The sequence below is a fragment of the Ciconia boyciana genome, chromosome 10, assembly GCF_034638445.1.
Source record: "Ciconia boyciana chromosome 10, ASM3463844v1, whole genome shotgun sequence".
Classification (NCBI taxonomy): Eukaryota; Metazoa; Chordata; class Aves; order Ciconiiformes; family Ciconiidae; genus Ciconia; species Ciconia boyciana.
Window position 1 is genome coordinate 3664034 of NC_132943.1, and position 26268 is coordinate 3690301.

General features: G+C 42.3%; 1 protein-coding gene across 50 annotated transcripts in view; it reads left to right on the forward strand.

The window, feature by feature from the left end:
* The window catches only part of LOC140657453 (uncharacterized), a 372414-nt gene that overhangs the window by 144728 nt on the left and 201418 nt on the right, over positions 1 to 26268 (forward strand). For 35 of the 50 annotated variants that reach the window (XR_012044333.1, XR_012044336.1, XR_012044332.1 and 32 more), the window contains one exon: positions 4334 to 4480. The exons of 1 other annotated variant lie outside the window; for it this stretch is intronic. Coding sequence is in view for 28 of the 49 variants with exons in the window: in XM_072874480.1 (XP_072730581.1) it covers positions 4334 to 4480 (147 nt within the window). In the remaining 21 variants the exon portion in view is untranslated. Of the gene's footprint in view, positions 1 to 591; positions 784 to 4333; positions 5471 to 19661; positions 19820 to 23637; positions 24066 to 26268 lie in introns of all 50 variants that reach the window. 14 more of the 50 variants (XM_072874478.1, XM_072874475.1, XM_072874474.1 and 11 more) reach the window with 6 other exon arrangements.

Below are 26268 nucleotides of genomic sequence, written 5' to 3' on the forward strand. Positions count from 1 at the left end.
TTGGCGATGCTTTCCTTGCTACTCAGGCATGCAAAGCAATTAATTAGTTACTTAACGATTGCAGAGTTACTGACAGACGTGAGTAACAATGTCAAAAGCAGAGAGCTTGATGAAAACCTGGCAAGAAAACTAAGGTTATGTGATACTTAAGTTCATGAAGCTACAGACCTGGGAGTAATGGGTACAGTAGAGTGTGTGTGCGATGCACAGCTCTTTCTCCCTGGCAGCATAATTGCTTTGCAGATTTCTTGTGGAAATCAAATCAATCCATAGCTGTGCTGCTAGATGGATATCCTGAAACTGTCACTCCTTTGGTATCTGAGCTCTCCCGGTGGGTTGCAAATTGTTCTAGATAAATGGTTGCATTTATTTTCTTCTCATACTGTGTCCAACCACCTGCTTTTTTGTGTTGCTGTAGGAGCTTGTAAAATACTCCACACTTCATAGATTTTTGAACTGGAGCCCATAAACATGGCAGAACAAATTTGGAGCTAATTTTACAGTGGCACAGGTTGCCAGAAAGGACCATTAATTAAAGAAATCTTTACTCTGTCATCTACAATAATACTGATTAAAGGTTTTTCCTTCTAGATCTTTCAGATACATACTGTGTATGGACTTGCATGGTCTAAAATAGAGCTAAGAAAAAGACTGGAGGTTTTTCTAAGGGGAGAGAAGGCATGATTTTCACCTTTTTGAAAATGCTCCGAGCTAAGAACCCCATTCAAGCTTGGCGACGTTAATGACTGCAGTGAAGCAGGAGCCACAGCAATGCACATACTGGTATTTATCCCAACGAGACCAACTGCTTATTCCTCGTTGCCTCACAGTGTTGTTTTCCAGGTGAAATGTAATTTGGAACATTACGACACTAGTAACGTACATTAAGTGAACCAAAGACTGGTGGGTTATAAATCAGTAGGTAATATGGCGTGCACAGACATTGGTTTTATACTAACTAATAGTAAGGCAATTTTAATGATTTATGTACTAGAGAGTTTATTATTTCTTTAAACATGAAAACTGGGATGGTTTCAAGTGAGGATTTGATCCTGCTGTTCTAAACTAGTTGTAATTATCAGTTTCAGTGCAGGATTATGTAAATAAGATTGTAGGAATAAACCTTAGAAAACCAGGTTTGAAATATTTGTTGCATGGCTCTAAGCTGACTGTTAGCCATAGACACACGTGATTAGTAGATGTTTTCTTTCATTTCTGGTGGCAGAAAGGAGACTTCCCTCGCTGTCTGGGCTCTGGAGTGAGCTTTTGTTGAGCAATGTTCGACTTCATTCTTCTCATTGACATTTTTCTCTATTTATTCGCATTGAAAAGGGCCTCCTTGAAGTCTGAAGAATAGTCAGACATGCAGCTTTCCTTCAAGCCGTATGCCATTTTGCAGCCGGGGAAGGTAGCAAGCAGCCACTTGCAGAAACAGCTCTGAAGAGGTTCTTGAGAGATGTGTTACTCCAGCAAAGGGCTGCTGCAAAAATAAAGGCCATTTGCAAAGGCCAGAAGGTCAAAGTAAAGACTGACTTGAGAGAATACAGAATGTAAACCAAGCCAAAATAAACAGGGCAATCAGAGAAAAGTAAACTGGATTTTTTTGGTAAGGGTTACGTTACAGTTTTAGTAAGATCAGGCATAGATAGATGCTGGAGCAACACATAACAGGAAGGAGATTTTATTATATTTCAAACATAATTTCTATTAACATCTACTAAAATTTGTTTCAAATCTTATATATTACACTTTCAGCATTGTTCTTACTCCCTTTCTAAATAGACTTTTTCATCAAAATACTATTATGAGACAGTTTGCTCATCTCATGACATCTCAAAAGGGAATATTCTATTTCTTTAAAAAAAGTCTTTGAGCTACCTTCTATTTAGAATAAATAATCACCATTTAGAAGAATAAGAAAATATAAACATGAGACAGATTTCTAAAGGTTGCATATATGTTTATTTTAAGCAGCTGAGAATTTAGGACTGGAAAATAATTTAATTATTTTTTAGTGTTTGATATCCTTACTCTGTACTTTCTTCCAGTAAACCTCATTAAGATAATTTTTTGGTTTCAGTTCATAAGCTTCACGTATACATGGTCTATTAATGTCTATTATGTCTATTAATATGCCTGTTAAATGCCCAATGCTATCTAATATTGGAAGGAGATTATTAAGTGAGATAAAGTGGGTGGGCGAATGCCCACGTATTTCATAGGCTTTTGATACTGAGTAATAGGGAAGGTAGTGCATGTTGGAGTAGGGCTCTCGTGTGGCTCCTGGACTAACTGGCACAGGTGGCATCGCGTTTGTTGAATTGAATTGATGCAGAACACTAAAAAGGCTCTCCTCTATGTTGAACTCAATGATTATGTTCTCCGTACCAGACTTAGCCTATGTATATAGATCAACAATGAGGGCAATGAAAGATCTAGTTTATAGTTACATTTAATTCATTGGTGTGAGGGTCTCAGCTCATAATTGAAGTTTATGGATCGCTTTTCACAGAATTGCCCATCACTGCATCGCCCTGACCTCACTGACGTTTCCTTTTACATCACCGTCTCCTGCTACATTCACGGAAACATTTCTTTCCATTGTGGCTTTCCTAGCTTACATAGCCCGGGAAAGTATTGGGTAACGGTACCTGCACTGAGCTGCGATTATAGCCACGTTCATTCAAAGCACACACAAGTTAATTAGCCACGTTATGAAGCAGGACTTACTCTCTCATGCCCCTATAAGATAGACGTCGTTCTCGTGGTAGCTGAGCACATTCAGGCTACCTTGGGAGCACACACAGCACTCGATTTTACTGAAGGAGCATAAACTCGTTGCCCTGCTTTGCAGGATGCTTCTCACTTTCACAAAGTTCAGCCAAACTCCTCCTCATCTTCTGACAGCTCTAGTGGTTCCAAATCAAATCACTTCTTAGCTCCTTCCGTTCGTCTAATTCTACTTTTCTCCTTCTACTGACACACTCATTTTGGCAGAGGAGCACACTCTGCCAGTTTGCCATCTGGTACTCTCTTCTTGTACGACATCACTTCAGTGAAGAGACTTTCCATCGCACTTCAGAAACTTGTTTTATCTTTACCCATCTCTTACAGCATTTGTCCACTCATCTCTTAATTACCTTTTACTGTACTCGTTATCTCTCTTGAGGACACTAAATTACATTATTTTATGAAAGCGCTGAACATACTATATTTATTTTGTCGTACTATGCTTTGGTGAAAATCTATGGCAGTTTTTCTAAAAACAAAAATAATTTAAATTCACTAAAAATGCGTATTCTGCCCATCCTTGTAATATGCAGACTCCTGCAGAATAACAGTCATAACTGGATGCACGGTCCTGTTGCAGCTCCATGCTGTAGAAAATTGTATGTTTTTACGTACAGTGACTAAATGATGCAAATAATTACACATTCATAATTACTTAGTTTACTCCAAAGCTTTAAAAAAAAATTCTAATCAACAAGGTGGTCCTAATTTTATGTATGTTATTTCAGCATAAAGCTCTGCCAGTAAGTATTTACTACCAAGTTACTTTTAGAAATATATTTTTAGTCTCAATTTTTTTTACTCTTTAATGAGCACTTAAATAAAAGAAGCATATAGCATTAACTTCTGCTTTGTTAAACTTATGCAATGAATTAAAAAGAAAAGTATAAAACAGAACAGAAATGTCCCTATTATATAGAACTTGCTGGCCCATTACGTATAATTTGCTTAAGTCTCTTGAGACTGAGTTACAGGTCTCACAGCCATGACTTCAGTAACTACATAGCTGAGAAAATGCATTATTCTATGTTAGTTTTTATTCACTAGCTAATATGCTTTAACATTTTCTACAAAATGGCTTGTCTAAACTATTTTTAAAAGAGCTTACATTCTGCTACCAAAAGTCTAGTTAAATATTATAGTGAAAACCAAGAGATCTGGAGATACATTCGACATCCTTGACTGCTAATTGCTTACTTTCTGCTCTGTATGGCTGTGCAGTTTCAGTGTCCTATAATGGTGATGAATTTAAAGGAGAGATTATTATCATATATCCATCCACATGAATTCACAGGATTCCTAGTGTGAATGAAGAAAGAAAATAGTCAAGCCAAATTCTCCTTGTGTTCTAAGTCTCGAAGATAAAACAAATGCTGCTGAACATAAGGTTTTAAGGCCAAATCCAAAAAAGGATTTAGCAGTGAGGCAGACTTCAATGCCTAAATCCAAAACTGCACTACCAGAATATCATCAGCTCAACTGTGGAAGTAATGAAAATGTACTGGCCGTCCCCCCTTTACTCAGAAATCTCACTGTTTTTCAGCTTCCCTGTGTGCCCAGCTGCCTCAGCCTGACTGCGAGATGTCTGGCTCTCGCTGGAAGCCAGAAAGGAAGAGGAACGGCACGTAGATCCTCAGAGCACATCCTCCCACATGCTGGCAGGCCTCGGTCCCCATGGAATTCAATTGCCGTAACTCTTTTTTTATCAAATGTTACTGATGGAAGAGATGGTTGTGGCACTGCTTTCTCTATACCCTATAGCCAGGCTTTTAGAGAAATTTGGCCAAGAAGCGGGTAACCCAGCTTGTTCTTATCTTCATGGAGGTCACCACCGCATTGCCCATCTTCAGGAGGAGTGGTCAGAGCACTAGGCTGTAGACCAGATGGGGTGGGTTCATCCTCTAAAGCTTTTGTTGGAATTTTACCACTGTGTTGGAATTAATGCAAGATGTATTGCACCAGAGATTTAAAAAAAAAAAAAAAAAAAGAATGTGACTATGGCTTAATCTGTACCATGTGTGGGCACAACAGGCAAGTCCTGCAAACTGGACTTCAAACTTTAAGAACTTTTTCATGTTAAATGTTTGACATTAAATGCATCAAGTGTTGGCAGCAAGGTCAGATTCCAGGACTTGCTATTGAAGACATGATGTTAGAGTCAGTGTTCTTTGTAACCTTTCTCCTTTCGGTCCCATGACTCCTCTGGTTTTGTTGCATGGCAGCACAACAGACAAGGAAAAGCAGAGAAAGTCCTCTCACCACCAGGTCGGTGGTACAGTGATTTGGACACGCCATTGTGAAGGGGGCTTTGAGCTCCCTCTGACTTTGAAGGATATCAACATCTACATCATATGTAGAGGATCTGATGACTTGGTTATTTAAAAAGTGTTGATTCTTGCTAAGTCCCTAAATGGTGTGGCCAGGAATTGTGTCCTTACTATAATCTTTTAGGTCTCCAAGAATCTGCAGGATTTTAAAAAAGCCCTTGGCTCTTCCTGAGGACAACACTGTGCATCTCCCCGCTTCAGGTGTTACCTGTCAGATAGTCCTGCTGAAATCACTGCAACGTCTTGTCTGAGGTGTCGAGAAGTCAAGTGTCAACTCACCAGGGAAGAGCAAATCTCAGCATGGTCATGTCTGTAAAGCTATGGTGTCCGTAGGATATCTCCCAGGCTGAGAGGTTTGGACAGACTTGCACAGTGGGAGATTCGATGCATGTTGGAAAGCAAAGTTTATCCCCATAATGCTAGGTGTCCTTATCGTTACTGGGGAGGGGAGTGCTGATGTGTGAGAAATATCTCATTAATTGTCTAAGATGTTTCTGATTTTGGAAAGAAACCATTGGAAGGTTGTACATTTAAAAGAAATTCAGGCTTGGGATTTTCGATTCTTTTGGTATTCTCATTAGTTTCTTAGAGAATTCAATAGGGATTTTCTTTAAAATGCTCTTGCAGTGGTAGTGATTGATTTCCTGTCAAATTTATGGATTGTGCAGTGGCAGTAGGAAGAGATTTCTCCCAAAGGATGACATTTGTTATCGGAAACCCAGGGTTTGTTGAACTTCTGTTTAAAGAAGGAACAGAAATTGGGGTAGGTGCTGAGTAACTTCCAAGTGGCAATGTGCTGACCTTTCCACATCTGTATGCTGCACTTTTTCTCTTTGAGGACCAGATTATGCCTCTACTACTCACTGGATAGCAGTTCTTCATTTCCGTGGCCTGACTTACAAGATAAGGTAGTAGTAAGACATCAGAATTTGGAACATAAAGGCTTATTTTTAGTAGATCCACATCATACATCCCTAGTTATATAAACATCTTTGCTCCTCCTTCTGCATTTGCAAAGGCCGCTGTTGCTTTCATTGCATTTGAAGACCTGCATTTGTAATGCACGTCTCGGGTGTTCGGTACTCTAGAAAACCATCTTCATATATTTTATATAGTCATCTTTAGGAAGCAACGTACCCATGAGTTGAGGTGCTGTACTCAGGAGCTACTTGGCCGTGGCTCTCTGACGAACTTTTCTGTGCTTTGTAGCAAAAGCTGTTATTTCGACCATAGGTTAGCAGTAATCCCCATTTTAGAGATTCTATTTCTTAATTATGAGAACACAGCACAGTAACCTTTGATGAATTTGTACTAATTTATGGCGTCATGAATTTGTACTAATTCATAGGTGTCATAAAAGTTCAGGCACAAGAAAAGTTTTATTTTGTTTACATCCCATTAGGAGAAACCTTCATAAGGAATTCCACAACAACTATTAGCCTAAAATTAAATTAATTAAATGAAAAAATTAATTTCATGTAATTTAGGTATTACTTTTCATATTGTTTTTTTTTCTATTTATGAATTTACCGAGTTTGCTATGTATTTACTTTTCTAAATAATGGGTTTATATTACAGAAGAAAAACTTTAATGAGCTCAAACTAGCTTCAGTTCAAGATTGCATCTGTTTTTTTTAAACTTTTACAACTGTTTCTTCAAGTACAACCAAATATAAACCACTGAGACCATGTTGCTGTGCTCAGTACCTGAGCCTGTTTTCAGAACTTGCTCTTGTTACCTTAGGTTTGTGTGCAAGGGCTTGACAGTCCTTTCCAGCAGATCCAGCTGCAGGACATTAAAAACCAGTGTAGAGAAAACGGTGGGAATGCTTAATCCAGGAAGAGACAAACCAGACAAAACCAAACCAAATCCAAATGGAATTAGGTATTTTGCACTGTATCGTAAAATGGTTTTGCACCAAGTAACAGATTTGCATTTTGTCAGGCAGGCAGGCTTTTTCATGAGCCTGTAACATTCCTGTCCACGAGAGACAGTTTCTTATAACTGCAAGGCTGGATTCCTTCAAGGCTTTGGGACCTCGTCCTGCGGTAAATGAGAGAACGTCCATTGACTTCAGCTGGAACAGGATCAAGCCCTTTAAACATGCAATGAAACAGCTTTCTAAAGCCTATGAACTTGAGCCCGGTATTTATCAAGTCTGTGTCATATTATATGTTGAAATCAGGCAACAATTGTATTTTCACATGGCTTTGGCAAGAAACCAGGAGAGACTTGGGGACTTCAGCTGACTTTCTCATGGAGTGAAACTGGGGGAAAAGCCTGTAGGGAGAAACTTGGTAGTTTTCTACCCCATTGTCTGCCAGCAGCTTTGGGAGGCAGCGGGGTTCTTTGCCGTGGTGCTCGGCTCTGCAGAGGCTCTTCTCTCCGTTTATTTGTAGTTAATACTTTAACCAGTATTTATGGGTGGAAAGACGCTTCAGCTCTTCAACAGCAGGATTATAATAAATCTATCAGGCTGAGCCACTGCTCCACCATCAGCTTCTGTACTCTGGTGGTGAAATATCCCAGTACCTGTGTTAAGAGCTTTTATTGGTAAGGTCAGGCGATAGCTTTCTTTGCACTAGTGGAATGAATTGTAGAGTCTCATTTCACTGAAATACAAATTTTCTGAGTCTGGTCTTGGGTAGATTTAGGCTGGGGAACCAAAATGCTGACAAAGGAGTGAGAAAACGGATATTTTTCCCCAATATTTGCTTGATGTTAAATGTGCCATTAAAATGGTGAGCCTTAGAAGATGGACCTAATGGACTGTAATAATATATAATCCATCCCCGCAAGATAATCTCTGTATTTACATGATTGTCATAGTCATATGCAAGTCATCCATTGAGATCACCATAATTAAGCTAATGTAAGTATTTCTTTTCATTTCACAATGTACATCTTGTCTCTGTCTCCATTTGCTTTGGCCAAACATTGAGACATTTACCTAACATCTGGAAGCTAATATCTTCCGATAGGGTTTATCATTAAACCCCTTTCTTGTTTGTTTGGATGTTATCTTCTGTGTGGTTGATAAAGCATTCAAAATCTATGCAGAATATATATTGAAATAACAGACATTTTAATCTGTCAGCAGCCAGTTCAGTGCTGGCCTCTGTGTAGACATTTGCAAGCTTTGAGGTGCCGTCTATGGAGAGTCTGAGAGAGGCCTGAGCCAGCTTCGGGGACAAACGATGACATTCCTTAAGTTTTTTGAACTTACATTGTTTTGTGTCATTGCCTCTGAGTTTTGCAACAGCAGAGAATCAGCAGAGGAAGGGAAAGTGTGGGAACGCGAACAACAATGGTTGTCTGAATACTTCCAAAACGCCCGTAGGCAAATTCTGTTAATTAAAAGAAATAGGAAACTCTGTGGGTCTCTACTTCCATGGGAGTTTCAGTGTGTGTGGGGTAGATGGTTTAGCGCGGAGCGCGTGGATGTTGTGCTCTTTGCAGCACTGCTTTGGGGCTGGCCGCAGGCCAGGACCCCTTTGATTTCCCCGTGCCGGCTTGCAGCCACGGCACGGCCGCAGCTCAGGGCCTGGTTTGTGTCCTGCCTTCCCGTTTGTCCACGCGGGTCGGTGGGAGTGCGGGGCGGTGTCCGTGCAGGGCTGTGCCCCGTGCAGGTGCTGTGCCCCGTGCAGATGTTGTGTCCCGTGCAGGGCTGTGTCCCATTGCAGATGCTGTGTCCCATGCAGATGCTGTGTCCCATGCAGGTGCTGTGTCCCATGCAGATGCTGTGTCCCGTGCAGATGTTGTGTCCCATGCAGGGCTGTGTCCCATGCAGGGCTGTGTCCTGTGCAGGTGCTGTGTCCCATGCAGGGCTGTGTCCCATGCAGATGCTGTGTCCCATGCAGATGCTGTGTCCCATGCAGATGCTGTGTCCCGTGCAGATGTTGTGTCCCATGCAGGGCTGTGTCCCATGCAGATGCTGTGTCCCATGCAGATGCTGTGTCCCATGCAGATGCTGTGTCCCATGCAGGGCTGTGTCCCGTGCAGATGCTATGTCCCATTGCAGGGCTGTGTCCCATACAGATGCTGTGTCCCGTGCAGGTGCTGTGTCCCATGCAGATGCTGTGTCCCGTGCAGATGTTGTGTCCCATGCAGGGCTGTGTCCCATGCAGATGCTGTGTCCCGTGCAGATGCTGTGTCCCATGCAGATGCTGTGTCCCATGCAGGGCTGTGTCCCATTGCAGATGCTGTGTCCCGTGCAGGGCTGTGTCCCATGCAGGGCTGTGTCCCGTGCAGATGCTGTGTCCCGTGCAGGGCTGTGTCCCGTGCAGATGCTATGTCCCATTGCAGATGCTGTGTCCCATGCAGGGCTGTGTCCCATGCAGGGCTGTGTCCCATGCAGATGCTGTGTCCCATTGCAGATGCTGTGTCCCGTGCAGATGCTGTGTCCCATGCAGGGCTGTGTCCCGTGCAGATGCTGTGTCCCGTGCAGATGCTGTGTCCCATGCAGGGCTGTGTCCCGTGCAGGGCTGTGTCCCGTGCAGATGCTGTGTCCCATGCAGATGCTGTGTCCCATGCAGGGCTGTGTCCCATGCAGATGCTGTGTCCCATGCAGGGCTGTGTCCCGTGCAGGGCTGTGTCCCATGCAGATGCTGTGTCCCATGCAGATGCTGTGTCCCATGCAGGGCTGTGTCCCGTGCAGATGCTGTGTCCCATGCAGGGCTGTGTCCCATGCAGGGCTGTGTCCCATTGCAGATGCTGTGTCCCATGCAGGGCTGTGTCCCGTGCAGATGCTGTACCCCACCGGATTTCCTGCAGCCCTCCCAGTATCACCTGCCCTTTGCGATGGAGATTTTCAGCTGTGACCCTGGTTTCTCAAGGCTCCCCGAGAGCAGGAAACCCTCTGCTGTGTCTGTCTTCCTACTAGCAACAGGTGTATCTCGGGCGGCTTTTAATCATGGCATGAGGATCTTTCGCAGACCTGAACTGCAGCAGTGATGGGGCATAGGTACCTGTGTGGACTGCCCTGAGATCAGAGCAGTCACTGCCGTGACTCTGGGAATGGACAGCTTGTTTTTCCTCTCTTGGGAGCCCACGAGTCTCGCGCTGTAATCAGGGCGCTGGGGTGGGAGCTATTCTGCCCTCTCCGCTCCCCTCCTGCGGCTCCTCCAGGCACCAGAAGCTCCAGAGAAGGTATTTTTATAGACTACATTGTCAACGTGCTCCTAAAATTTGGCTATCCCTTTCCTGCCATATGTCCCTGGCAACTTCTTTCAGCTGAAGCAAGCCCCCCTGACAGCCAGCACAGAAGCTGTCAATCACGTCCACATCCATCCAGTCACTTGACAGGCCCCGGGGACCACCTGCTCATAGGCATGACTTCCTTCCCTCATCCCCCCCTCGGTACGTCTGCCTTTTCCACCTCAAAGCTGTCCCTGAGCAAACACCTGCTATTTCCTGGATCCCTAACTGCTGCCGCATTTCCATCCTCTTTCCTCCATCACCTTCACCTAGAAAGAAAATCAAAATACAAGCACCGCCTGTCAATGGTAATAGTGGACATAAAGGGAAACAGCTTAAGCAATGTGTAGTTCTTATTGCTCTTACTGGCATGACTTCCCTGAGCGTTGAGTTGCAAGCCGTGTCGTTTCTCATGTCTCTTACTCGTTCCGAAGTCACTTACGTATCCGAAATTAGATTTTAAATTTTGTGGCATCCTGTGTGTTTGTGAGCTCCCGTAGTTTGCACAAGGATCTGGCTGTTCCTCATAGTCTTTAAGAGTTATTATAAAGAACTGTAAAACTTCAGATGTAAAAAGACCATGAAATTGATAAATGTTATTGCAAGTTACTGTTATTACTATTGATATTTTAATTAATACTGAATTTATTGTTTATGTTTGGCTTGTCTGTATTTCAGTGCCTGAGTCATTGGTTTCACTGAGATCAAAGAATAGCTGCCTCTGTCTCTGAAGAGAGAAACAGTTCATTTCAGGGATGGCTTCAGAGATGAAGTTTCACTTGGGTGGCAAGAGCTGGTCCAACAAGTCTATTTTTGTGTTGTGTTGAAAAAGTAAACAGAAATCAAAAATTGCCAAATATCAAGCAGATTTGCTACAATGCAATGGTAAAATACCTATTGATGAGATCACGTAATGTGAAATCACTCTTAAATTATTGTTCTGTTGTGTTTGAGCGTCAGCCTGCACTAGAGTCATACTGGAAGTGGTATATGGAGATATGACCACACACAGGACCAAGGCCGTGGTGTCCTGCTGCAAAGATGTTGAGGCTCTTCCCTGTACCTTCAACATTTTATTTTAAGAGATTCCTTTAATCACTTTGTTTAATGGGTGCAGAGAATAAGGAGGAAGTGCAGCAGATGTCCAACTTTCCAGGTTTGGATGTCTAGCTGAAGTGGGCCGGATTTATATCTGGAGTCTGTACACGGCACTTAATTAAAACACCAGCCTGGTGTTCCACGCATGGAGTGGACGGGGAATGATGGGAGCGGTGAGACGGAGGGAGCTGCCAGGCATCCTCGGGCCCTGGCAGAGGTGACCAGAGCTTGGTGGGCAGCACCTGCAGCGGTACCGCGGCACCACGTAGGTGGCAGCCTCCCTCTTCTGCCCTCCTCTCTGCTCAAGGGGCCACCAAAGACTTGTCCCTACCGTGTCTTCTTCTCCAGCTGGTGTGAACACTGTCTTTTTTCTCTTGATGAGTTGATTCTGCTTGAGGACAGGAACTGGTAGAAAATAGTTCCTTTTTTGCTGTGTTATTTTCCTGCCAGTTTAGTGAACTTAACTGGCGCGTGGAGGGGGTCGGGTAAACGTTAGAGCTGCTGGAGGGAAGCAGTGGGGACGCGCAGTTGGAGTAAGAGGAGGGGAGCAGGACTGTCCCTTTCTGGTGGACCTGCTCATAGATCAGCTAAGACACCTAGAAAACCTCTTTTGAAGCAAGAAAACAGTTGCCTTTTGGGTTAGTACCGAAAGATCCCAAATCCATTTTGGACCTAGTCCATAGAACACCATCTTGCTTAATCTTACCAAAATTAACAATTGCAAGTTTTTCTTCATATGGGTAAGTACCTCACTCTGATTATCAGAACAGAATTTGAATTACAAGTGTTATGTAGGGAAAAGGTGGGATTTGCAGGTGAGAAAAATCTATAGCATCCTTGAAATCCTCACAAAGACTGAAACACCTGTATTGAGATTTCTTTATTTACTAGCAATCTTTATTTACTAGCAATCATAATTTACTAGCAAGTTTCATCTATCAATAGCTATCTTCTAGTATATCTGCCTTTTCAGGTTACCAATAATCTTTATTCTGTCTATTCTGTCTTTATTCTGCCTATTCATTAATTTGCCTTTTCCACTTCCATTCAGACATGATCTTGTGGTTTCTTTTTCAGGCATTGTGTTCTGCTGCAGCTGTTGGTTTTTTTACTTTCTTTTGTGGGTAACTTAAATCTTTCTGGGAAGAAATGCAAATTACTGAGGATATTTCAACTTGACTTTCAAGTCTGATTGGGAAACACTATTTTAATTTACTGTTAAACAGAAAAAGGTCTGATGCAATTTTGGAGGTCTTAAATCTTTAGTTTCTAATTATGATTGCTTTTTTGTGCTATAATATATATTCCTTGGCATTGTTTAAAATTGTTTTCCTGATCAGAGGTCAGATGAAAATGAAACGATGTTATCAGAAGCAGCTACAGTATAACTGAGTACAAATTTGCACTTCTTTGAGGAACATTAACTTGATTCATTCTTGAAAACAAAAAAATACAGAAGAAAGTGTAACATTGATTAGATGGGTTTAAGGAGAAAATTAAAATACTTTAAGAATTATAACTAGAATTAAAGGGCATGAGCATTAATGGTTGCTTAGAAAAAAAGTGTGTCCTTTCTTCTTCCCAACCATATTTTTTTATCATTTTATAATATAACAATAAAACTTCTCTAGCACATTTTGTTCAAGTTTTTAAAGGTCACCACATTTACACTTTAAGTAAATCAAGATGCACAGAATGACATACCCTAGCCAGATATTTTTACCAGTGTAAAAACACATACGAAATCTACTCTTTTCTCTCTTATTTTAATAATGATTTTTTTTTAAATGATGCAAGGTAGGTAAACCTCAGCAGTCCTCCAAAGAGCTGTTGTTTTCTTCTGCTAAATCACTCTGAGCGAGGTACAACTCCATCCCGAAGGCGGTTGCTGCAGTATTTCCCTGACATTACGGTTTCCCATGTGATGCACTGCCATTTCTCTGTCTGTTGGCATGGTGAACCCATGGTCCCATACCCTGCACATTCACGAGAAGATCCTAAATGATCCTGCCTTATGTCCTTAGCCTGAGGGCGCGTGGCCGCCTGGCTCCGTAGGACAGCTTTCGGGATCTGCCGGAGTCATTCTGGGCTGTGGCAAGATTAGGCATGGTTTGTCATGAGGTCTCTCTGGTGCTACGAGTCGTCCCTTTGAGAAGGGGGGAAAGGCAGCTCCGCGTGACTTACGATGGCAAATTTAAAAGTTTTAATAGTAAGTACACCACGATGCTGAAATGTATAAAAATGGCCTTATTATAACGCACTTGAGCTGCTTTTGTGTCATGTGGTCCTTGCATATTACCAGTGAACCCCTTGCCCCAGTAAAGTTAGCACATTTACTTTGGGAGGGCCACAGTTTTGTCCTGGTTTTGCTTGTTTTTATCTTTCGTGACCTACTTTTCCCTCTGTAGACCCAGTATGTATGAAGGAGAGCGGAGTTAGAATTCAGTTCTGACTCAGGCAGCCAGAAGAAAAAATTAGCTGTAAAATCTGGCTGCCAAATCTTTGTTGTTTAGTAATGCGTGACTTGGAAAGAATCCAGAACTGGAGTAAGTTTGCACAGCTCATATTAAAAAAAAACCAACACCAACCCTCTTCTTCTTTACTTATAGTGTGATTTGATTTCATCTGGAAATTACCAAGATGCCATAAATATGAGAACCTACAGCACAAACTTTTCAGAGCCACTGTTCAGAGGAGAGCTGCTCTTAAGGGAAACTTGATATTATAGCAGTAGAAACCGGTTTAGATTTATATTTAGTGACTTGCATACTTACTCAGTGATTAGACTCTTTTCCATTTTCTGGCATGGGTGAAATGGTATGTTAAGACAGGATATAATCCTTTCACACTCTGCAGGCAATGTCACAGTATGATGCTGGCACTGTGTTAGGCTTCCTTAACCCTAGAACATGTTGCGTATTCACTCTTGGCAGTATTTTAGAGGCTACATGCAGTAACCCAGAAGTAATCTTATTACCTGTAACCAACTGTATCTACATGGAATGGGGTGCTGACTACTGAGCAAAACACAGTTACAGTCATTTGAGATGCAATTAAAAACTGTTGGTTAAGTCATTTTTGTGAGTCTGAAGCAGATTTCTTCAGCCTCCTCTTGGAACTGACAGTTTCATTGAGAATTTTCTGAAATAACAAACATAAACTGCTGGTGCTCCTTCAACAAATTGTATTTTTTCAATGCATTTTGCAACATGTTTTGTAGACAAATGTGAACAATACTCTTATTTATCTATATAGTGTATGCTGTTTGGAATCCTTATGTCTACCAACTTGGTCAAAAGGCTTTTATTTTGGAGAAAATATACTGCTTACACAAGTATTTCTTTACTATGAGAAATTTCTGCAGGTTTATCTCCCTTCCCTCCTGCACAGCACAGCTCATCCAGGACCACTCGATGCATGCACGCCAATAACTTGGAGATAGAGACAGGAATCAAACCTTGTCGCAGAAAAATAGCCTTCTGCTAAAAAAAATTCCCTGGAAAACCAGAGCGCTTTATCAACAATAGCCACTGAAGCAAAATAGATACATTTTCTCTAAAAGAGGTGGAGTTTATTCTCTTGCACCATTCCGTTCAAATATCTTTATTTGTAAGATAGAAAAATAACTGAGAGGCCGGATGCAAATATTGTGGCTGGTGGACCTTTTGATGCTATTGAGTAACATTGTACGGCTACTGTGCGAGACTGATTGTGAGAGACAAACTGTATATATATGTCTATATACATACACAAATGTGTATAATGGTTATAAGGGTATATAAGGGCAGTAAGGAGCGTGGAACTGCTGAACGCTGGAGACTTGCTTGTTACCAGTGAAAGGAATGAAAGAGAGTGTCCTTTTACACCCTTAACTCTGTGGATTAATCGTTTCTCATAAATCTCCGCTGGCACTAACTCAGTGTATATCTGGCTGGTACGTGTTTTGTAACAAGTTCTGCGGGAGGCAATGATGTCAAACGTCTTATCACCAGTATTTCAGAGTACTTAGGTGCAGTCATCGCTTCTAAGAATTTAATCAAAGTCATATTTAAACTATTTTTGCTGCCCAAAACTATTCAAGTCCATTCTTTACTGTTACTTTTAAGGAATCAGTAAGTGAAGGGAGCTAGTCAAACTTTTACGTTCATTATGAGTCACCAAGATTTTTAGATACTTGCCAGAGTATTTTGCAAGATTTCTGCTATTCTAATTAACCACAGAAAACCAAAATGTAGCTGCTTGAACTGGAGGGGAGAATCTCAATGACATATCTGTTAAAGAATGGTAGAAAAAAGACAAAAGACATTTCTAGACTCTTGGCTCTTCTTGGGCTTTTCTGCTGATGTCAGTACTGTAAATCTGTAAATCATGTTACAGTTTTTTGTGTGATCCTTAACCACATCCATGAGACCAGCACGCTGTTCACGTCAATAAATAACCATAGTTCCGAGTAATTAAAATGGATAATTTCATTTGAAATTATGATTTATTTGTTTATGAAAAACACATTCTTTAAAATACTTGTGAGGTTTAAAGGTTTGTTGTTTGTTTTCTTTTTTTCCCCCAGTATAGTGTGGGTCCTATAGGCTATATGGTTTCAATATTCCGATAAGCAAGTTTCATGTGTGATAGTAGCATAAACTTGCTATTTCCTCAGCGAGATGCTAGGACGGAGATTTTGTTCTTTATACAGGCATGTGATAGGCACTCTGTCTGCTAGTGATAGTACACGTGAATGACTGTAAGTGAGATCCATCCTGTTTGCATTATATTTTCTGAGTTTAGTTATTGATGTGAGAGGGGCACTTGAGTTACAACCAGGGGACCAGGTCCTGACTCTGCTTAGAGGTGGTGTGTACATATAATCAAATAGGAGGTTAAAAAGCACAGAAACGTGCAAGATTAATTGGTGAAATTGTTTGCTCCCATGTTTTGCATCATTCTTATAAATAACTTCCTGTTCCTCCTCTGAATCACGAAAATCAACCAAAATCCATTCCCTTCTGAATCTGGACACAAAGGTATGGATTATTTCCATCAACAGGTCTTTTTATAGACTGTGTAACTATGGGCCCAAATAAAGTGCTCGTTAAGGTGCGTATATATTTTTATTGTCGGTAAGATGGCAGATCACAAGTGCAGTAACCCCAGATTATGACGTTTGGGGATTGAATTTGTGGAGTTTGGTGCCCAAAGCAGTGCAAGGTGAATAGGGGGTCTTTGTCATACAGCTCTGTCAGTCCCCTTCAATGTCCGGCCATTTGATTCTACCTTCTTTTCTCAATGTACATTTTTTTCCAGGACAAATATATCCTTTGAGGTTCGAGCAAATGGTGGAAGGTCTAGATACAAACAGGAAAGTTTTACAATATATATACCTACCAGTGGCATAACTGCAGTGTCAACAGACAGAATAATCTACGTCTTCATAAAATATGAAGCAGTAACTTAAGGAGAGTTCATTTCAGTATCAAACCTTGCACATTTTCCCTTTTCACTTCCAAGTTTACTTTGGTTAAGTTTCAATGTTTTGGGTGCGCTAAATATTAGGAAACATGTGTTTCCAGTGCTACAGCAGGGCCTCGCTGGAAGTTTCAGCTTTGATGAACAAACACCTTTAGGCTTGTTTGGAAAAGCCTCAGCGGTGACCACAGCGACCTCGCTGGTATTGGCATTTGTCTGCGTGGGATGAGAGCCAGCCTTAATGTGACCAGGATTTATGCAGCATCTTGGTAGGGAGAGATTCATTTATTTTATCAGAAAAAGAGAGCAGCCTGGAAGGGAGAGCGAGAGCCCAAAACACAACTGGAAAGCTCAGACATGCTTGAGAACATATTTCTCCCCCTTGGAGAGTTCAGTTTTGAATAAAGCGCTCCCTGGGCCCTCACACTTGTTTGCCAGATGTGGTTTTCCCGTCTTTTAGAGCGCTAATTGTGTCCCAACTGCTGTATTTATTTTATGGCTTTGCCTATACCTGTAGCAGAACAATTAAGAATTCAATTGTGCCTCTGGAGAGAGCGAAGGGACAGAGAGGTGGGGAGGAGAGCAGTGGCCCCAGGGAAATGGCAGGACGTATTATGCCTTTACAAACCACCGTGCGTCATGAGCATTAATACCTGCAAAACACACGTTGTAAACACCCTTCCCAGACTACCAGCGCATGTTTCCCTGCTCAAAAGGCCCATTTAATACTGCTGGCATTACTAATCTAAATCTGTTATGGGGAGAAGGATTATTGCCCTATGCTAGCGTGGATGAGTAGGGGTAAAATTCTCTGCTAACACCCAGGGCTTAGTGTTTGTGCTCATCTGGGAAACCGGCTCATTTTCCTGTTTGGATTTTGCAGACAACAGGTAAAATGACAGCTTAGAAAGGTGTGGCCTGCTGTGCACATAGTAAAGGTACAAGCTGCAGTTTTTACATCTGAAGCCTGTGCATGGGAGTTGAAGGAGCTGCCCCCTTCCTGGAGGACCTTCTACCTTCAAGCACGCCTTTAACTCGGCTCACGTAGCAGCTCCAGTTGCTGGAGGTCTGCCCTGTATGTTTTATAGCCATAAGTTCATCCCATTGACTGGTTGTGGTTTAATCTGATAAATACAGACGTGTTGCCAGGGTTCATCAGCCGCTTCTACTCCTGTCCTGGCTGGTATATGGAGACCTGAATCAGGTATCTCCAAAGCTGTGAGTTGCTACACGTCTAACCAAAGAACTATAATTCATTGTAGATATGAAATGATAGAGACATGGGCTTACAACATATATTTTCCAATAGGCTGTCAAATCTTTTGTCACCAGGAGTGCCCAAAGTGGCCTGGTAATACAATGATGCATTACAGAAAAGCTTCCTTTTGTATCAAGAGAAATACCTTAATGGAGATTGCTCTGAAAACTCACAGCTTGGGTCTGTGTGAGTCTCTGGAGCGCTCTGTCACAGAGAAGATGTGAAACCTTAATTTACTTTTATTTTTAAGGAAAAAAAAAACCCACCTGAAGCATGAATTCATGTTGATTGGTTAGGAATTGTGTGTGTTTGTTTTTAATATCTTTCAGAAGAGAAGTGGGTTTCTCAATATGGTGCATTAGGTAGGATTGCATGGGCTTGGAATTATTCGCACAGGCTTCAGGTCTGTTGAGCAGACAGTTGCATGCACCAAATCCCAGAGCTCACTAAAATCTCATATAGTGCTGGAAAAACAGTAGCAAAGTTAGTAGAGAAGTAAAGATAGTGATTTATATGGGAGGTGAAAAATTATCCCTTGAATGCCTCAGCAATATTTTCTGCCTTGAAAAAAACAACAATTTCTACTCCCTCGTACTGTCACCTGGCCCCACAGAGAAAAGTTTTAATACATTTTTAAAATGAGAAAGCAAAAAACTGCTGTGCTCTGTTCCGTGTTGCATTATTAAAGAGGAGGTGTTGGGTCATTACTAATGCAGTAAAGCACCTGGACCTTTGCACTTTGTTTAAACATGCATATCTTGGAGAGGAGATTACAGGAGGATAAAGTACAATATTTTTCAGACTTAAGTGAGCTCAGGTTGAAAGACTGTATTAAAAACCTAAAAATGTGAAAGCCACTTATTACACTTGCCAAATTTAAGTGTTAATGTTAGGTTTGTTAACTTAACCTTTGTTAAACTAAGGACCTCGGGTCTGTTTTTGGAGTGGATCCGTTGGTCAGGGGAAAGGCGTTAGCTGCGAGGCGTTGCACGCCCTGCAGGCTCCCCGGGCTGAGCCCACGCTTCTCACTAAAACCCTCATTCAAAACCCTCGCGGTTCTTGGAAGCAGGGGCAGGAGTCGCTCCGGGGCTGCGGCGGCTCCTCCAGCTGCTGCGAGCACAATTCCAGGCAAGGCTTGCTGACAGGGACTTATTGGCCACAGCTGCCACTGGACTCAGCGAGAAGAAATGCAAAATATCTACAAAAATCAGAGGCCAGCCAGCAGAGAATAGTGCAGTCCCAGGCCCGTTGTGTTGGCCTCTGCAGCATAAATAGGTCTCCTCACTTTCTGGGCTCCGCTTCTCCATGCATCTGAAACCCGCTCGGTCTCCCCAGCAAAGCGGTGCAATTGTATTTAGGGGTAAAAAAAGTTTTGCTTTCACAGCTGCCCCTAACAGGACAGCTCAGGGCCTGTAATTGGCGTGAAAAGCCATGTGATCAAGGATATTTTGCTGAAACTTTCAAGTTTTGCCTGATAAACGTGCGCGCTGTACGATGTAATTGCTGCCACCATGTCTCACTCCTTCAGCCCATCACACAACGTCCATCGTCTGGGAGCAATGGCAATTCTGTGCTGAGACGTTCCCGGAGAAATGGAGAAAGAGCGTGCTCACCCAGATGGATAAAAAAGCCTCTGGTAATGACAGACAAACTGTGGTACAGGACAGGAATGTCACGCATGATCAGGTATTTCAGCTAGAGCATTCAGTTTTTTTATTTTCCCTTCAAGTCTTTTGGGAAGGTGGGTTCAGCAGCTCAAGAAAAGAGATGCCATAGTTTCTGACAAGTTAATTAAGCTTTCACTTCTGAGTATTATATGTACAGTGACGAAAAGAAACTTAATTGTCTTTGCAGTGCCTGACAAAACCCAAGAAAAATGCCTGCATATTTTCTCAGTTTTGTCTCTATTTTTGATACTTACTCAGTGTGAGCATTATACTTTCATGGGTTTAATTAAAAGCCAAGTTTTGGAAGCTTCTCAAATGTTAGTTTTGGTACATAGATGTATGCATTTAAAGAAATATTTATGTGAAATCTAAAGCCTAAAAAGAATGAGAGAGGCTTTAAAATGGATCAGCTGCCTCCCTTTATATCTTTTGTCCAACTACCTCCCACCTCCTGGTATTTAAGATAACTTCTGAAGAGGTGAGAAAGCTGCTTAGTCCACTTCCAGGGATTTATGAACTCTGAGTCCTCATAGAAACGCGACAAGCAGGTCTTCCTTTGTTAAGCACAATATTCAACTTTGGATTTCTCTGTATTTATTTTTTAATCATTCTGCGCAGTACATAAGCAAATTGTAGGTTTCTAAATAGCTTCATAAACAGTTACTGGAGGATTTTTTTTTTTACCTTCAGCCATTTTGTCTTTTGCTGTGAGAGTTGTTAAAATATATTTGCTATAAAATCAAGAGTGGCACAGAGAACATGAATAAAGAATGATTATTCATTATTTCATGATAATTCAATAATGCAAGAATTGAAATTATGAGGTAGCTGGTTAAAAAGAAATAAAAGGAGTGCTTATTCTCATGAGGTATAATAGAACCGTAGATCTCAGTGTGACAGGGTGGCGGTGGAAGTCTGGAGTTGTCTAAAGGGTTAGACAAAATTCGAGTGACGAATTTATCTGTGGCTACTAAACGCGATGATCTGGATACGGCGGATCGCTCAGGCAGTCCCTACACTGGCTGTTGGCGGTGGCTGGCAGGACACACGAGGAGAGAGTCACTGTGCTCGGTGCGTTCCCTGAGCCTCCTTATCCGTAACGGCGAGGGGTACGGCACGAGGCTGGACCAAACCTGTGACTGTATCTAGTACAGCTGGTTTGGGGTCTTCCGACCTTGGCAACAAAAGTGTTGGAGGATTTTTTACTGAGCTTTTTTGCTGAACTTGGGAAGGTGGAGGTAAAGTGCTGCGAGATATTTACAGGTCAGTGCAAGAGAGGGGAATGCCAATAACTGAAGGGTTGGTTAAGGGAGAAAAAAAGAGTAACAAAATGGTAGCCCAAGGTTAGAGAGGTGGGTTGCATGCTATCTCTACTAGGATGCAATTATTTAATTGATGGCCTCTTCTTAGTGCGGGGCAGTTTCCAAGAATGTAATGTTAAAGGGAAGCCATGACAATTTATAAATATATCTGAAGAGAGCATTGTATGAATTGGGACTGCCTGTAGGTGTTTGCTGAAGAAGGGGAAGGGGAGTAAGCTATTGCTTTTCCATGCAGAAGCAGGACTTCTTCCTAATTGCTGGTGAGATCTTCCTTATGTAAAAAGTGTTCCTGCCGCTCTGCGCTTGGACAGTTTTTCCTGGAAACCCCTGTTGGAGCTGGTACATTCAATAGTATTCCAACCTCTGACTCAAAACTTACTGGAAATGCAGTTATCAACCTAGGAGAGAGATAGGGATCTCGGGCACGATGAGCAGAAGTTTGGCTGAGCACTGAAGTATCGGAGGCTCGTTTCAAGGGGGGGGAGTGTGCGTGTCAGCAGAGATGCTCGAGGCAGGAGGAAGAGCTGACTATTTATTTATTTAATTACTCAGCTCTGCCGAGGCCTAGAAATCAGATTTTTAAACTGAATCCTAGAACAAGCTTTTTTTTTTTTCCCCCCTCTCTCTCTCCCCCCCCCCCTTTAAAATTGCTAGAATAAAATATTTATTAAGCAGCTCCAGACGTGGCAGGCTGCCTGGGCAGCACACAAGATCTTGCTTTTCTTTCTCGCAATCTTCTGTTCCAAGCACCACCTAACGGCTTCGGCGCACAGTGCAGAGCGCGCATCTCCGCGCCGCAGCTGCCGGCTGTTCCGCTGCCCGTCGCTCCCAGCAGAAGAAAGCTGCAGAACTTAATAGATCAAATACCAGTCCAAAATTGTAATAGCTGGAGGGAGTTGGCCTTGGTTTTTATAGCATAATACAGCCCCAAATGCCCAGGATATTATGATTTCACCGTGTAAATGCATTATACTACAAAGTAAGCATTCATAGCGGCAGGCAGAGTGCTTGGCTCAAATAATTTGCCTAGCAGAAACGGGGAAGCCTTAACTGTTCAAAACTTCTGTACAACATTTGAAGGGAAGCATTGCGCTTCTTATTTCTCGCCTTATTTTAACATCTTTAGCGAGAGGGAGCCCAGAGCAGGAGCATTACTCGGCTTGGCTTCCCTGCCGCTTGAATAAGATTTTTGCATCATTAAAGCATATCAGATGTGCTACTCCCATGCTACAGGCACAGCTACAGATAATTTGATAAGGCGAACATGCATAACGTAGGCTTGTATCAATAATTAATTTCTTTTAATACTGAGATTCAAGGGAGCCTGGGAATCTGGCTTTCCCAATAGCCCATCTGAGCGGCTGTCTAGGAGCCAAGGTTTCTAGTAAAACAAGTAGGCAAATGACCTGACAGGAACAAGTCCTATCAGATTGATATGTTCCTCAAATCATTTTGATTTCAGCACGTCAGCATTTTGGAACAAAGCAGAATTTAGTCAGAAACTCCTGGAACAGCTTTAGTTTTGACCTCAGTAATAATTCTTCACAGTTAGAAAATGCCATTTCTTTACTCTCCTGTCACTTTTCCGTCCTTTCCTCTGCTTCTCTGTTGCTTTTTTCTTGCTTCATTTATGTTTTCGAGCATGATCTCGCTGCTGCCAGATCTCATAATGTTGTTCAGAGTCTCGTCATATATGGTATTCTTCCCAAAGCCGCAGCCCTGCGAGTGCGTCAGGCTCTCAGTCTGAACCGAAGCGAAAAAGGACACTTCCAGTCCTCGCCGGTTTGAAAGAGAGTCTGAAAATATAAAAACTAGCCGTTAAAAAGTGTTATTTTAAAACTGTCTCCTGGTTTTGGAGTAAGAGAAAGAGCTAGCTCTGGTTTCTAAATGTCTGAGGCTGGTGCAGAGGCCTGTGTTCTGATCTTTGTTTTTTTGAAATTACCTAAAAACTCTAACATTTAAGTGAAGAAGGTGTAGGTGTCATAAAGCTGTTATGTGACACAGAAGAATTAGCCTGGAACATCTCAAGAGAATCACAGGCCAGAAACTGCAGGGTTTGAATAGCTCTTTGCCTTCTCTCTCTGCCTCCCCTTACACAGGTCTAAACACACCGAATTTCTAAATCTTGAAATCAGAAATTAAAGATCAATAGTGCTGCAGGTATTTGCTGTCTCCGAAATCAGCATATGTTTCCAGCTGTGTTTCATTAGGAGGAGTATTTTACCCTCAAATTAACCTTTGTTCTACACAATTCTGCTGTTGTGCAACCTTTATTACTATGAATCAGAGATGCTGGACCATGAACTTGAAATTATATGTATTTAAAAAAAAAGGGTAAGTAATTAATTCCACATGACAGTGAGTTTCCTGAGGAGACAGGGTGTGGGGGACAGTTTGTCCATCCCCCACTTCTTCTTGCAATTCCCAAGATGAATTGTAGGCCAGCTGAGAAGCAGAAGAAAGTAAGGGTTTTAAAAGGAAATTCTAATATCTTTTCTTTTTTTCCCTAATCCAGCGACACATTCACATTAAATGCGTTTAAGAGTGGGAGTAGCACCTGTTTTGGTATCCTCACGAAGGAAGTCCAGAATTGCACACCTCCTTGTTTGCTGTCTTTCTGCTTGAAAGTTTTACAAGTTGTTGCTGGAGTGGCACAAATCCAATGAACTGTCTGGTCCATAGCCTGCTCCTCGGCTTCTCAGAGAGGAGTTTTATCCAGGGATATGAGGGGGTTAAATGATATTTTATATAACGTGTGCTGCAGCTCCGGCTGAATTTTAAAATGGAGGCTGCTTCGATTCCAGCATGGAGAGCGGCTGCTCCCGTTCGATGTGTGAACTGTGGCATGGCTGCCTTGGAGCCCAGCGGGTCCCTGAGCCCTCTCCTGCCTGCTGCGCTGCGGGAACACCTGCAGCACCTCTGGAGGAGCTCAGATGCGGTCTGGTAGGTACCCGGAGGACTTTCAGGCCAAACAGAATGATATTTCATGAGATTTGTGTCCTTCCAGCAGAAGTGCCTGGTGAGAGGGGTTGTTCTGGATTATAGCTAGGATGCAGTCAATGATCCCGTGCCGAAGTCATGGTCAGGTGCTAAAATCCTTCTGTGGAGTGTAGTGCATGCGAACTGACCAAAAGACAGAAAACTGCCAACATAGGGTTTAGATATTTTTTATAAAGTAACATCTTCATTTTTAAAAGGTTCTAAGCATGCGCATTTTTTAGAAGGTATCCAAACCCAAAATGCTGAGGTTGCAAGTGCAGGAACCACGGGGTTTTCCAGAAGAAAGGTACGTTTTTCAGACTATCGTTTTCCACGTGTATTGATAAAAAATGATACTACCTCACAATTACAAATAAGTTTTAAAAGGAATGCAGTGGAAGTTATTTTTTTCCAGTGCAGTTGAAAACTCTGCAAACTTCACCCTAAAGAAGTTGTGTTCAAGGAGGACAGAGCTACCTGAGCAGGGACACTCATTCCTGTGGTTTTCTCAGAGACTTTAATACTCTGTATTTAGTCTCTCTGGCAGTAACCTCTTTTTAAGAGGTTAAGTACTCATTAAGATAAGATGGAGCGAAAGATGGAACGCATTGTAAAGGAACATTATCCATAAACTAATTTAGAGCTCAGTCACATGAAAGCCAAGCCCAGCTTTGCTCACACAGTACACGATAATGTTATGTTTCAGGATTGCAGCTGAGAACAAATTTGACAGATCTGTGCACTGTGCAATCACATTTGCTAATGTTAGTTTTAAAACAGTAAAAATCAATCCCAGTTGAAAATATTTTCTTGGGAAAGCTGAGAACCTATCTTAGTATTGCCTGGTAATAGATATGGGCACCCATTCAGTAGGAGCACGGTGCCTTTGCCCTTGCAAGGTTATTGCTGCTGGTGGCCCCCATGACGACTGCTGTGTGCTCAAGCAGAGCTGTTGGGGACGCGAGTGCCCGATCAGTGACTGCTGTGATCACGCGTCATGCGCGTCTGCAAACGCCTGCTCCAGGACTGGGTCGTCTGTCCTGGATGCTCTCAGCACGGGCACTTTGAGCGACCAGCTCAGGCTACCAAATGAGGGTAGCGACATGGAGCATCCATCCTTTCAGCACTCACCGAAAGGGTTGTCCAGCACTGGAACAGGCTGCCCAGGGAAGCGGTTGAGTCCCCATCCCTGGAGGTATCTAAAAGCCGTTTGGCTGAGGTGCTTAGGGCCATGGTGTAGTGGTGGGCTTGGTAGTGTTAGGTTTATGGTGGGACTCGATGATCTTAAAGGTCTTTTCCAACCTATACGATTCTGTGATTCTGTGATTCTGATTCTGTGATCCATAATCTCAGCTTGGAGATCATACAGAAGTCACCCTGCAGCTCTTTCTGAGCTGTATCTTGCCTGATATTTTGTCTCTAGATAGAGGTTATGGTATTACTTGGGTTTAAGGTGTTATTTGGTCATACCTGGCCTCGGACAGGCAAAATAGCTGCTTTTCCCTGTGCCTTCCTGTCTCGCTGAAGGTGCCCACCCTGCATCCCGCTCTCTTTCCTATGGATGATAAGGTGTGTCTGGCAAAACACTCCCTCAAAGAGCTTTTGGATTTTGCAACTTGCTTACTCCAAGTCTGAATTTGATAATGTCTTGATATGCTGCAAGACATCTGTTTGAGGGGATTTTTGGAGAGGACTGTGAGATTGCTTCCCATAGTGATGAATGAGTAGAAAGAAGCTTCCATAGGTGTTTTGCTGGCCGAGTTCCTGCTGGAACAATTATTTCAGTGCTTCTGGGATTTCATTATATTGTGTAATTAGTGAAGGTGTGAGGAAAATTTGAGCCTGGGATAAGCTTGATTTTATCACTTTTGATCTTAATAAATAAATATTCTGAGGTCTAAGCTTTGCAAATGGCTTAGACATGTGGGTCTCAGACACAGAAGTCACCAGCATTAACTTTGGGGTAGCAGCCCATGTATGTGCTGTTACTCTGAGGCAAAGGCAAAATAATTCAAATGAGAGAGCTGAGCTATCTCTCCGTACTTCATAATCATCACACATTAAGAATTCACACACTGACAGCTAAAACAGCTCAGCCAAATTGGGACAGCTGGTTATGTGTCCAACCCCTGTGATCCTTCCTCCTGTCTCTAGTTCACTTCTTAAA